This window comes from Anabrus simplex, chromosome 1, assembly GCF_040414725.1.
Source record: "Anabrus simplex isolate iqAnaSimp1 chromosome 1, ASM4041472v1, whole genome shotgun sequence".
NCBI classification, from domain to species: Eukaryota; Metazoa; Arthropoda; class Insecta; order Orthoptera; family Tettigoniidae; genus Anabrus; species Anabrus simplex.
In genome coordinates, this window is record NC_090265.1 from 1,316,985,214 (window position 1) to 1,316,999,472 (window position 14,259).

Below are 14,259 nucleotides of genomic sequence, written 5' to 3' on the forward strand. Positions count from 1 at the left end.
CACCTATCTATAAACAAGGGAACAGGAAGGATTGCAACAACGGTATCTCATTGATCAGCATACGAGGCAAAGTATTCACTCGCATCTTAGAAGTGAGGGTGCAATCAGTGGTTGAGAGAATAAGTTGGATGTAAATCAGTGCGATTTCAGACCACAGAGGGGCTGCCATGTAATTGAAAAATGCTACAAAAGGAATTGACAGTTATGTTTATGTTTCATAGAGAAAGCATATGACAGAGTACTAGGGAAAATATGTTTGCCGTACTGGGGGATTATGGGATTAACACATTCACTGCCACTGACGCCTTAAAGTGCAAAGGTGACATATGAGCAATGCCGTTGCTGCTTTAAAGCATCCAGAACCCTATGTTTCTAAAGCTACATAGTAACACGCCAACTTGGCGATACATGCTCGTGGTTATGCCAGCACTGCAGGAAGGTTACCTTTAGAAAAATTTGCTGCGCGCGGTTCCATTGTTGAGCAATTAGGTGACAATCAGTATTGCTTCAAAAATGGAGAAGAACAGGTCAGAGCCTGGTCAGTCTCATCCTACGAAGAAGTAGTATGAGATACTATTTTATACTAACGAAGATTTAATTAAAATGTTAGAGGTTTCAGATAGCGAATCTGATATATTGTCATGCAGTGAGGAAAACATTTTTTTTTTTTTGCTAGGGGCTTTACGTCGCACAGATAGGTCTTATGGCGACGATGGGATAGGAAAGGCCTAGGAGTTGGAAGGAAGCGGCCGTGGCTTAATTAAGGTACAGCCCCAGCATTTGCCTGGTGTGAAAATGGGAAACCACGGAAAACCATTTTCAGGGCTGCCGATAGTGGGATTCGAACCTACTATCTCCCGGATGCAAGCTCACAGCCGCGCGCCTCTACACGCACGGCCAACTCGCCCGGTAGTGAGGAAGACAGATGGAGGAATTCTGATAATGAAAGTGACAACATTGCGCTGCATGAAGGCGACAGTGTTCATGAAAATGTGCAATCAACATCCGCAAATGAAGAGGAAATTAATTGGGTAGGTGATCCAATAGGAATGACATGTTTCCCATTTACTAAGCAGGAAAGCCTTCTTATTTGCCCGGACGGTAACCAGCCTACAGACTACTTCCATCTTTTAGTGGAAGTTTTATTTCTCCAAGAAGTTGTAGACGAAACTAATTACAATGCCATACAGATATTTCTGGGTACAGAAACTAAAGACAAATTGCAAATCTGTCAGTGGAAAGACGTAACTTTAGGAGAGCTACTGGTATTTATGAGTGTGTTTCTCCATATAGGTAACGTGAAAATGAATAGGTTACAGGATTATTGGAAGAAATATGTTTTATTCCAAAATAAAGGCATTTTAGTGAGTTTGAGCCACAACAGGCTTCTTCTGATATTGCGCACTCTAGATTTTTCAAGAAATACTGGTGAAGGTGAACCGAAACCAAGTCATCACTTGTATAAAAGACTGGTGATCATATATTTCAACAACAGGATGTCAGAAGTGTACTATCCAGGTCGTGAACTATCACCATACCTGCCAACTTTTAGAAACCAAAAATAGGAAGATTTTTGAATTCTTGGATTTCATCACATATATTCCACCACGGTCAAGGTAAAAGGCAAATGCGAATTGACCATTAAGTTTAAAATCTTAAACTACCAAAACATTAAAATGGTTACAAGAAAATGTATCTGATCATTCTCATTTATAACACTTCAGCGAATAATAATATTTATGTCACACCGACACACGCAACAAAATGCATAATACCGTATTTTCTCGCGTAATTAACACACTTTTCTTGACGGAAAACACAGGCGAAAACTTCGGAAGCGTAAATTATTCACGGAATTCAGATATTTACAATTCATTTACATTTAGAAGATACATCAAATATAATATAAACACAATTGGTTCAACTCGTTTGCGGTTATCGTCATTTGGCGTAAAATTCCGACGTGAGATTTTTGTGAAAAGTCAAATAGGGTACATCAGGTAAGTTAGATACGTGGGATTGAAGTACCGACACTGGAAAATATTCTTCCCATTACGAGATGACAATACGACCTGAACTGAAATGAACATGAACTAATAAAAGTTCAATTCATGTAATGTCACAACAATGACATACCGGCAAAACAGGAAAACTGTCCAACACGACAAGGGCCGGGCATCGAAGGAGGGACCCTGCTACATTGCTCCATACCGTTCGTATCCAATCTTGTATGAGTGATGTGTCAATCCACCCTTCTTCTTGAATACGAACGTGGATCACTCGCAGAAATTTTGCTTTAGACATTGTTTATCGTTTTAGAACAATGTAAGGTGCAAGCTTTCTAACAGCTGTTACAGCAAGCATTGCAGTACATCGTTGTTTTTTGCTTCCGGTAGCGCGTACGATAACACTGTATGTTCCTTACTTATCGATTGTTCGACTTTGCGGCATGTGGACAAATACAGTAGAGACAATACGCGACACTCAGTGAGATATCGAGGGACAGCTATTAGAGCTCTCCGTACCGGGTAGACCTGAGAACTACTGATTCTGCCATAAGAGCATGTGTATTTGTGTGTGAAGTTTTTGGTGTTATTTATGCATTTTCAGTGAGTTGACATAATTAAATAATAGCGTGTGTCATTCCTTGATATCTCTCAACATGAGGGGAAAGGTATGTGCTGTGTTTGGCTGCAGTAACTATGAAATAGAGAAGAATGCGCGGTCTTTCTTTCGCTACCCTCGTGACAAGAAAATGTAAGTAATATTGTGTTTGCATATATAGAGATTTTTATAGTACTTCATAATCTTCTGAACTGCTCGACCCATATTTTAACTGGCTTAAAATATAATACGCATATTTTATTGTATAGTGTAGCAGTTAACCTTCAATACTGATGTGTTGTTGTAGGTGTGATCTGTGGGTTTTGAAATCTCACAGAAGTGATTTGGATAAGGTGTACAAGAAAGAAGGGACGTTACGCTTATATAAGAATTATAAGATCTGTTCAGATCATTTCCAGGACAACGATTTTAGAAATCCCTGATGATACAGCCAAGGGCATGTTACATTTTTACTGTAATTGTACGCAAATATTCCTCAAAGCATCACTATCGACAACATTTTCATTCTTTTCTTTCTTTTATCCCTCTTCTCAGATCAAAGCCGGGATTTTATAGATTTTCTTTCTGTTAGAAGGCTTCATGTTAAGAGGAAAATTGTCCAGCTTTTAAATGTTAATTCACTGCATCATGTGTGTAAGGAATGTGCTGATATTTTCATTGACAAGTGTCTTAATGTGATGATACACTGTTTTTTAAATGAGAAAAAAGACAAATCTAGTCGTAGAAGTTCTGGCAGGAATGCTAAAGCAAAAAAAAGTAATGCATAAATGAAAGATCAAGCCATTTCACAGCAGTCCATTTCACATCTTGTTTATATGTCTAATTTCAGTCTTTAAATAATAACCTTTTAAATAATTCTTCATTCATTTATCCACAATTGCTTTAGCAACTTCGAAGTTAATATCTCAATAATACAAACTCGCTTTCATCCCGATAAACTGAGCGCGCCCCAGCCTGTCTTGCTTACAGGACGATTGACACCTCAAATCCCCAGCTGTATAAGCTGCACACGCTGCTGTGGTGACGGGAAACACGATACACGAAGGCGCCAGATGAAACACTCACGAAATAAAGCATCAAATAAATACACTTGAAAATGAGGTTTCGTAAATTACACGAGCAAATAACAATTTATCCTAGGGGAAGAGTATTGGCCGTACTAGATATTATACTGGTCAAAAATAGGAAGAAGTAAAAATAAATCGGAAAATGAGTTAAAAACTGGAAAGTTTCCGGGTAAATCGGAAGGGTTGGCAGGTATGTATCACTAAATGAAAGCATGGTTCTTTGGTGAGGTTGTTTGTCATTTTGTCAATACATCCAGAACAAGCAGCATAAATATGGAGTGAAATTTTACATACTGACAACACCAAAAGGATTAACCCAGAAAGTTGCGATATATACTGGTTCGTTAGATGATTGTGGTGGTAAAGGTCATGCACAGAAGGTAGTTATCTATTTATTAGCAGATAAATTAAATGTTGGTCATCACATTTTTACGGACAACTATTACAACTGTTTTGATTTGGCTAAGAAACTCTGGGATGAAGGAACACTGTACTGGAACGCTAAGGCTGGATAGAAGAAATTCACCTAAGGAAGTGAAAGTTTAAAAACTGAAAAAAGGGGAGACACTTGCTAGATATGCTAACGGAGTTATGATAGGCAAGTGGAAAGACAAACGAGATGTCATCAAGCAGCTGTTACCTTCAGTGAGTGAAAAGAATCGCCCACGGTGCAGTGTCATCTGTCACAAATAGATGTACAATCAAAGCTCTCAGCATCTGCGCCATTCTCAAACATTATGTGGACATAATTAGCATGTTTGTGTTTCTATTATTTATATTATTTGTTTAACAATAAAACTGGATTTTGTCACTATTTGGGACAAATGGATGTTTATTTACAATAATGTGCTCTCTGATCCATCACGTTGTGCATTGTTATACAAATAGTACAAAAGAGAAGTATTGCTTGATACTTTAAAGTGTCAGGTGGCACTCTCGTCCGGAGCACAGCCTGAAGTACCACTCGCGCTTTAAAGCGTCAAAAAATAAATATTGTTTTAAATGCATAATTTTTAATTTTTTAAGTTAGATGGACACATTTTTGATAAAATTTAGTGCCATTTATTAGGATCGACTAATACTGCCAAAACAGATCCTGAGAAAGATATGTTAGAAAATGATGGCAGCGAACGTGTTAAGGGTACGTTATTAAAATCAATTGGACAATTGGGCTGCAGTAAGAACTGATGGTGGAATGAGTTCTCGGTTCAAGATACTCGCAGGCGTTAGACAAAGCTATAATATTTCACCTTTGTTATTCATAGTTTACATGGATCAATCATCTGCTGAAAGGTATAAAGTGGCAGGGAGGGATTAAGTTAGGTGGAAAAGTAGTAAGCAGTATGGCCTATGCTGACAACCTGGTCTTAATGGCAGATTGTGCTGAAAGCCTGCAGTCTATATCTTGGAACTTGAAAATAGATGAAGTGAGTATGGTATGAAAATTAGCCTTCTCAAGACTAAATTGATGCCAGTAGGTAAAAATTCTGAGAGAACTGAATGTCAGATTGGTGATACAAAACTGGAACACAGAGATTATTTGAAGTATTTAGGATATGTATTCTCTCAGGATGGTAGTCAAGTAAGTGAGAATGAATCAAGCTGCAGTAAAGCTAATGCAGTGAGCTTGCAGTTGTATTCAATAATATTCTGTAAGGAGGAAGTCAGCTCCCAGACAAAACTATCTTTACATCAGTCTGTGTTCTGACCAACTTTGCTTTATGGGAGTGAAAGCTGGGTGGACTTAGGGTATCTTATTCGTAAGTTAGAACTAACAGACATGGAAGTAGCAGAAATGATTGCTGGTACAAACAGGTGGAACACTGGCAGGAAGGTACTCAGAATTGGGAGATAAAAGCTAAGGAATGAACTTGGTGGATGAAGATGTACGCACAAACTGGCTTCGGTCATGGGGTCATGTTAAGTGAACTGAGAAGGACAGTTTACCTAGGAGAATAATGGACTCAGTTATAGAGCGTAAGAGAAGTAGAGGGAAACCAAGACAACGATGGTTAGACTTGTTTTCTAACGATTTAAAGATAAGAAATATAGAACTAACTGAGGCCACAGACCTAGTTACAAATGGAGGATTGCGGCAGCGTTTTAGTAAATTCACAGAGGCTTGCAGACCGAACGCTGAAAAGCATAACAGTCTATAATGAAGATATACGAAGTGTTTTTTTAAGTAAGGTCTGTTTTGTTCTAGACCATAGTAGTTCGCCTGCATATCGCAACGAGCGTGTGCGTCGTGTACCGGCATGCCTCAGGAACAACTGTGCTCAGTTTCAGCTCTGTAGCTAACCTGTACGGTTCTGTTCTGTGCTTTCAAAATGTTTAAGACTCTCAGCTCGCCTGCCACGTGTGAGGTTCGGTCAGTGATATGGTTTTTGTCAGCAAGGAACCTGTCTGCTGCAGAAATTCATCGACCAATTTGCGAAGTGTACGCTGATATCGTTATGAGTGAAAGCAAAGTGCGCAAGTGGGTACGACAATTCAAAGATGGCCATGACAACGTCCATGATGAGGACCGCTCCGGTCGCCCTTCTTTGATTATAGACGATTTGGTGGCTTCAGTTGAAGCGAAGATTCGTGAGAACAGGCGCTTCACAATAACAGATCTCTCAAACGAATTTCCTGACGTGTCGAGATCAGTGCTTTACAACATTGTTTCTGAACACCTAAAGTTTAGGAAACTGTGCTCCCGTTGGGTACTGAAACTCCTAACAGAGGACCACAAAAACCAAAGATTTGAGAGTGCGATGAAGTTCTTGACTCGTTATGACAAAGAAGGTGACTGCTTCTTGAGTCAGATCGTAACTGGAGGTGAAACATGGATTTCGCATATCACGCCCGAATCGAAGCAACAGGGTATGGAATGGAGACACACACACTCGCCTGTAAAGGTGAAGGCTAAACAGACTCTGTCCCATCGCAAAATCATGGCGGCGGTGTTTTGGGATAGGCATGGTGTTTTGTTGGTCGACTTCATGCAACATGGAACCACTATCAATGCAGAAGCATACTGCCAAACCCTGAGAAAGCTACACAGAGCGATTCAAAACAAAAAGACGTGGCATGCTGTGCTGACAAAGGGAATTGTCTTTGTCCATAACAATGCAAGACCTCACACTGCAGGTCAGACCCTCAATTGATTGGACAGTTTTGACCGGGAAGTTTTAGACCACCCACCCTACAGTCCTGATCTTGCGCCGAGTGATTACCATCTGTTCCTCCACCTCCAACATCACCTCAGTGGCAACCATTACAATGATGACGACGACGATGTGAAAACAGCAGTGAACTCTTGGTTATCGGAGCAGGAAGCAAGTTTCTATGAAGAGGGTATTTTAAAATTGGTTACGAGGTATGATAAGTGTTTGAACAAACTTGGCAACTATGTCAAAAAATAGAGTGAAGTATGTACTTTCTGAAAATAAATGAACTTTTTTTAAATAACCTTTCGTTGTGTACTTATTTTCCAATGGACCTTACTTAAAAAACACGCCTCGTATGTATGTGCAATACATACTATTTGTACATTCTTGGCATATGTACCTCCCTACAAATTGATAGTACTACAGTCTGATATTTGTAAGAAGGAACATGAGAAATTTGGTGGGAGTGAATAAAATGCCCGCTAGTTCCATTGGCTGTTAAGTAAGAGTGTTCCCAGTGCACAATGGTGTTATCACACGGGTATTTGGTAATTACATTGTTATAATACATAACAAATAGTAATTATAGGAAATTCTGTTGTTCTTTATTGTGTAGGCCTACTACTATTTTGTCCGTCTTGTTTTTAGTCCACTGGTTTTTAATATTATTTTTATCATTTTTTTTTGTTTGTTGTTAAGTAATAACTTACTTGTGATTTGTTTATTCTGTTAAAATGTTATTGGCTAATAATGGCTGCTTGTAGAGGTAGACCTAGAATTTGCCCTCTTTCTGTGGCTATGGTGTCCAAATAAAACACACCATTTTTAAGCAAATAGATAACATGCACAATGAAGTTTGAAACATTTCTGCTATCTGAATAATGGGAACTACAATGCTCCAACACTTAACCTTTGCAATGAGAAATCTGCATGTTAAGCAAGTTCAGTGTGTCACATGTACCCAAAGAACTTTGTAAACTGAAACAAGTTGTGAGTTATTCTGTGTGTGTGTGAGAGAGAGAACATGTGTATGTTTGAGATTGGTATGAGTGGTATATATATTCTTCAAAGAAGTAATCATAGTATTTCAGGAAATATGATCCAATCCAATAATCAGCCAGTCTGCTTGCTTACTGTTGTGGTGAGGGCCTCTTCTGTCTCAGTCATAGTTGTTTGACAGTGGATTATTTATTACTTGAAACATTACACATATTAAAATAGGCTGGAGTACTGCATGAAAGCAATGGCTCCGAAATCAGTTGATTTCATTTGGCAGCTCAGCTGTTTTACTTTCTCACCATATCTTTTCTTTTTTCTTTTTTTACTATTTGCTTTACGTCATACAAATAGCACCGGCTTCTCATTTTCCACCTCACTACGATTGCTACAATATAACAGCTTGAAGATTTTATTGAATTAGTTTTTAATACGGTTCTACATGGAAAATTTTTATAAAGTGTCAAACAGAGCTAATATTTTTTAAGAAGATTGTGTTTTCAGTGGTTGTTTTTGTTAAACCCACGATAATATAAACTATCTTACATCGGATTTTATCAATTCAAAGTTTAATACTTGCAAATCTTAGATAATATGGACTTGAAATAGTTTAATTACAACATGTTTTCAAATCATCAATAGTTTTTAAAATTTGTTTTATGTGATGTAGATAAACTTATATGTTTGCCAAATATTTCCTAGAATGTATTTCAGCTGATGATGATGCAAAATAAGGCGTTGAAACTAGTTCTGATAAAATACATGTTGTAATTTCATCTTAACAACATTTTAATGTATTGAATAAGGTGGATACGAATTTTAATAAATTGTAATAGGTCTTACGGCGACGATGGGACAGGAAAGGCCTAGGAATGGAAAGGAAGCGGTCGTGGCCTGAATTAAGGTACAGCCCCAGCATCTGTCTGGTGTAAAAATGGGAAACCACGGAAAACCATCTTCAGGGCTACCGACAGTGGGGTTCGAATCCACTATCTCCCTGATGTGAGCTCACAGCTGGGCGCTCCTAACTGCACGGCCAACTCACCCGGTTCTCACCATATCTATCGTGTTCTTTCTTAAGAGAATCAGTGTATAGAAAATAACAGACAACAACATTTAGATCATTTATGTGTTTGTTGCTTTGAAAATGAAAATCCACAGCCTGTTTCCAGTCATTCGACCGGGTCAGGAATGGAATGAATGAAGCCACATCTAGCGGCGAGGATAGGAATTGTGCCGGCTGCCGAAGCCTGTCGCACTCCTTTGTGGCAATGATTAATGAATGACAGATGAAATGAAATGATACTGGAGAGTGTTGCTGGAATGAATTATGACAGGGAAAACCAGAGTACCCGGAGAAAAACCTGTCCCGCCTCCGCTCTGTCCAGCACAAATCTCACATGGAGTGACCGGGATTTGAATCACCGAATCCAGCAGTGAGAGGCCGGCGCACTGCCGCCTGAGCCACGGAGGCTCATGTTTGTTGCTTTAAGAGGTGAAATAACAGGATTATTAGCCACAACAGTACTTACCATTCATTTATCCTATAGGCTTCTGAAGTATAATCTAAGCTCATACTATCATTTGGAATTGCTCCCAAGTCTTGCACTGTGAAAGTGTTCAGAGTTGAAATTCGTTCCAGATGAATAGGATCATTGAAGTCATCAGCCCTATGGAACAAAACATTGATTATTTCAATTATACATCAAGCTATAACAGTAAAAGCTGGAGTCACTAAACAATTCGGAAAATAAAATAACTTTTGTGTATGGTACAAGTGTAGGCTTTTATGAATAATTTATTAAGGTGCACTCGAAAGAGCATTACATAACCTAGTAAAAACATTTACAAATTAGCAATTTTTATATTCTCAGTTCAAAATTTTAGAGTTTTCCCTACTATATTTGCTAATTGATTTCACCCTTTTCGGACATTCCGTTATATGATATAAACTGGACTTCTGATCACAGGGGGAGCAAACGCTTTCATTGTTTGGTTTATGAAAGGTGGTATTCCTAAAAATACAGTGATGAAAGCCATGTATGGCCAGCCTGGTAACAGCATGCCTTTGCTCTTGACCTTCTTTAGTCCAGTTTCTGTCACATATAGCACTTGTGCTGTAGAACTCCTCTTCTATCTTCGCCTCTCTCAGTCGTTGAAGCTTCTTGCTTGATCTAGTAGCTGGCAAAGAGTGTTTTAATCATATGTCTTCTATGAAGAAGATTTCCCTCATAAGAACATAAACTAGACTAGAAGGGGATGCCTTGCTCACACCCATAACTCTCTTCATGAAATACACCTTCACCTTCTCAATTTCCGTTAAGTCACTAAATGACAGCTTTGCCCATATTATTTCAATACCATAGGTGACTATTGGTTCTATTGCACTGTGAAAGAGTTTCATCGCCCTATCAGTTGAGTTATATTTCCTATTTTATAAGTGGCTCCGATTGCCGCTGCAGATTTTTCCTGAATATGTATCCTGAAGGAACTTCCTGTCGGTTGCATCGGTGATTCCTAAGTACTTGTATTTCTTAACAACTGGAAGTGGTACACGTTCTTACATTATATTGTCTTTTGCTGCTTATTTCCCTCCTTTTCTGAATATTATTTGGACAGTTTTCTCCTTATTTATGTCAAGATGATTCACCTTAGACCATTTCTCTAGTTCAGCTATTGCTGTTTGCACTTCTTCTTTGTTTGATGATCCAATCATGTCATCTGCATACATGATCAAAGTAGCCTTTGAATTATCGTTTATAGTTGATTTGACATCTGCTGTTAGTATATTAAACAGAGTAGGACTGATAGGATCATGCTGCATGACACCGTTGGTTTGCCTTATTTTCCTTGACCTTATATCGTTGTTACTAATTTCAATGTAATTGTATCTCATGATGTTTTGTATTATCAAGGTGAGTGGGTGGCTTTCCCCTACAATGTCTCTCAATTTTTCCATTAGCGTTCTTCTGTTCACTAGGTCAAAGGCTTTTCTGTAATTTACGAATACTGCATAGTACTTTCCCTTGGGATGTCGCAATGCTTCTTCTATAACCTGCATTAGAAGTTTCATGGCCTGTATTGTGCTCCTCTGTTTCCTAAAACCAAACTGGGAGTTTGGTAGATAGGGATCAATTAGTATATTAAGCCTTTCGTTGATGATACATGTGAATACCTTAAAAAGGACATCCTCCAGCACAATTCCTCTGTAGGAATCTGGGTAGTCGAACGATCCTTTTCCTTTGTAAAGAATTTTCATGGTTGCTGTCCTCCATTTTTCTGATATTTCCCCTGTTTGAAAACATTTGTTTAATAAGGACACCCATAGGTCTATCAGGATATCTGCAGATTCTTTCAGATGTTCCAGAAAAATTCCATCCTGTCCTGCTGCTTTTTAAATCTTGGTTTGTTGTATTACCCTCATTATTTCCTCAATTAAATCATCTCTTTTGGGCTCAATATTGTATGCCTCGTCTGAGTTCATTTCATTTAAAATTCAAATGAAATGTGTCTCCCATGCTACGATAGAAATTTTATGGCCAGTGTGAAATTTCATTTAGAATTATCAGATCACTGCACATTAAACCACCCCACCACTGTAGGCATTGCATCTCTCCCTTGACCAAAAGGGCTCAGTTTCAATTCTCTGCCCATCCACAGATTCTAATCCTGGTATGAGGGCTGGTGATCCACTCAGCCTGGTGAGATCAGCTGAGGAACTGGTTAAATTGGACATATTGGGGCAAATATTCATTTATAGGAAGGGGAGTTAGGGATTGGAATAACTTACCAAGGGAGATGTTCAATAAATTTCCAATTTCTTTGAAATCATTTAAGAAAAGGCTAGGAAAACAACAGATAGGGAATCTGCCACCTGGGCGACTGCCCTAAATGCAGATCAGTATTGATTGATTGACTGACTGATTGAAAATGAGAAGGAACCAACTTGGTGAAGAAAGCCAAGTATTACAGCCAAGGAAGTTGTGAAGCTGACCATATAACAGTCTATCTGATGTCTGTTGGCCACGATTTAGTTTCAGGCATCATCATACATTGCCATCAATAATCTAACAATCTTTATAAAGGTTCACATTTTACCTAACTAATAAGGAATGTCAAGTATTATTTGTTCTTCCTTTTCTTTACTTCATAAATATGAAATAGAGTCTTAGTGAGAAGCAGACTGTATTAGGGGAGCAGATGTTTCTACTCCATCACTGTAACTGCATGTAGCTCAGACAGTTCTCAATGAAGAATGTCGGACATTTAGGTAACTGACAAAGTTACTCACCTCTATTTGCATATTTATTTTTCACCTTTATATGCAGAGTGAATTTATGGATGGTCAGTAGTCAAGTTACATTTGGTAAGCAGTTTCAAACAGACAAACTAAGTAGTGTAGTAGTTCTGCAGTTTCCTCCTTAAATGTAAGACTCTTACTCTAAGAGATTTCCTGCACATTACAGACCCTCTTTATTGTACAAAATTTCATCACTTAAAATAGCACCTAACGGATGTTAAATATTCAAATTCAATATCATTTCCTGTTTTCTAATAATTGTAAGAATCACTAATACCTAGAAGTATAAATAAGATAGGAAGGAAAAGAAATATTAAATCATAATGTAAAAACATGATGTTTGTAATAGATATAGGCATGACTGTCTGTCAGGTCATCACCCAGGAGGCTATTTGGATCCAGAAATAGCACTACCGACAGTTATATGAACTGTCACAGGCAAAAATGGGATTGGGACATTGGTGGAAGCTACATTTTCCTTGGATTGTGTCAAGAAATAAGTGTAAACATTCAACATCCATCAAGAAATAGCAAAAAGTGGGAGAGAGGCCTAAATATAAAGGACAAAATATTTTATTAATAGGATGCTCAAACTTGCATTTTTGAAACTGGTTCTTTGATAGCAGGTTATTTTTGCTCAGTTTTATTTCTCAGATTGGCTTCCACATGCATTTTGTTCCTTTATTTGCTACTTAGAAAATAAGCACCAAATGAAAAGCTTGATCATACCTGTATGTTAATGAAAGGGCACCATTATCATGGTAGCCCTGTCAGTATTCTAGGAAAAGCTAACTCATTAAGTACTATTCCGGAAACATATATCTTAATATCTGTGAATAAGCATTGTCTCCCCCACCCCTATGGAAGGAATAGTTTTTTTTTTCTTTTTTAATGTGTTGATAGCTGTTGCAATTCTTGTGGTTTCTTTGCTTGTACATGGGTCTGTGGCTAATCTGAAGGTATGGTGGTACTTTACCAAAGTTGTGTTTATCCCAACCTTGTCCCATATACTTCACAACTTCTGGTTATATTTCCCTTACTCCTGACAATTCATAACATAAATTTTATTTTCCATTTCCACTTCCTTAACTATAAATTCATTTCCATGCTGATTATTTAACAATGAATTCCGTGAACCAACAATTGGCTCCACTTCTCACCAACACCGAAAGTTCTTATGGCGACGAAGGGATAGGAAAGGATAAGAAAGTGGCCGTAGCCTTAATTAAGGTACAGCCCTAGCATTTGCCTGGTGTGAAAATGGGAAACCACAGAAAAACATCTTCAGTGCTGCCAACAGTGGGGTTTGAACCCACCATCTCCTGAATGCAAGCTCACAGCTGCGTGCCCATAATCACCCGGCCAACTTGCTCAGTATTTTGTGAACCAAAACATCACTGGAGAATTTTTTTCTTTTTCATTTATCTTACAGGTCTAGTATGATGTATGAAAAGGCCACAACCTTCAATATCATAGCATACAAATCAGTTCAACTCTTCCTATCAATTTTTCACATCCTTATAAATTTGTAATTCACTACCTCATCTTCCTTTTCTTGAATATCCTCCCCTTGTGGGTAGGGGCGGTAGACCAACACCCATGGTATCCCCTGCCTATTGTAAGAGGCGACTAAAAGGGGGCTCAAGGGCTCTGAACTAGGGAGCGCACGTTAGCGACCACGGGGCCCTTAGCTGAGCCCTGGCATTGTTTCTACTTACTTGTGCCCGGCTCCTCACTTTCATCTATCCTATCCGACCTCATTTGGTCAACTCTCGTTCTTTTCGACCCTGACGGTATTAGTTGCGAATCCTAAGGAGTCATTCATATTCACACCCTTTGTGACCCTTGTCTTCCTTAGGCCAATATCTTCACTTTTCAAAGTGTCGGATCCCTTTCATTTTCACTCTCTGATTAGTGTTAATAGAGGATGGTTGCCCAGTTGAAATTTCTCTTAAAACAATAATCACCACAACCATCTTGAATATCCCCAATTCCGAATATATCCAATTCCATTTCTCCTTACATACAATCTACTCCACTTTCTTCCTTATACCCTATATATCGGAGGTTTAAAGACCTTTTTTTAGAAGAGATGATGATTCCTCACCTTGTTTAA

General features: G+C 38.4%; 1 protein-coding gene across 1 annotated transcript in view; it reads right to left on the reverse strand.

The window, feature by feature from the left end:
* The window catches only part of LOC136858297 (uncharacterized), a 285,771-nt gene that overhangs the window by 250,256 nt on the left and 21,256 nt on the right, over positions 1-14,259 (reverse strand). The window contains exon 2 of the mRNA XM_067137726.2: positions 9,376-9,513. Within this exon, the coding sequence (XP_066993827.2) occupies positions 9,376-9,513 (138 nt within the window). The remainder of the gene's footprint in view (positions 1-9,375; positions 9,514-14,259) is intronic.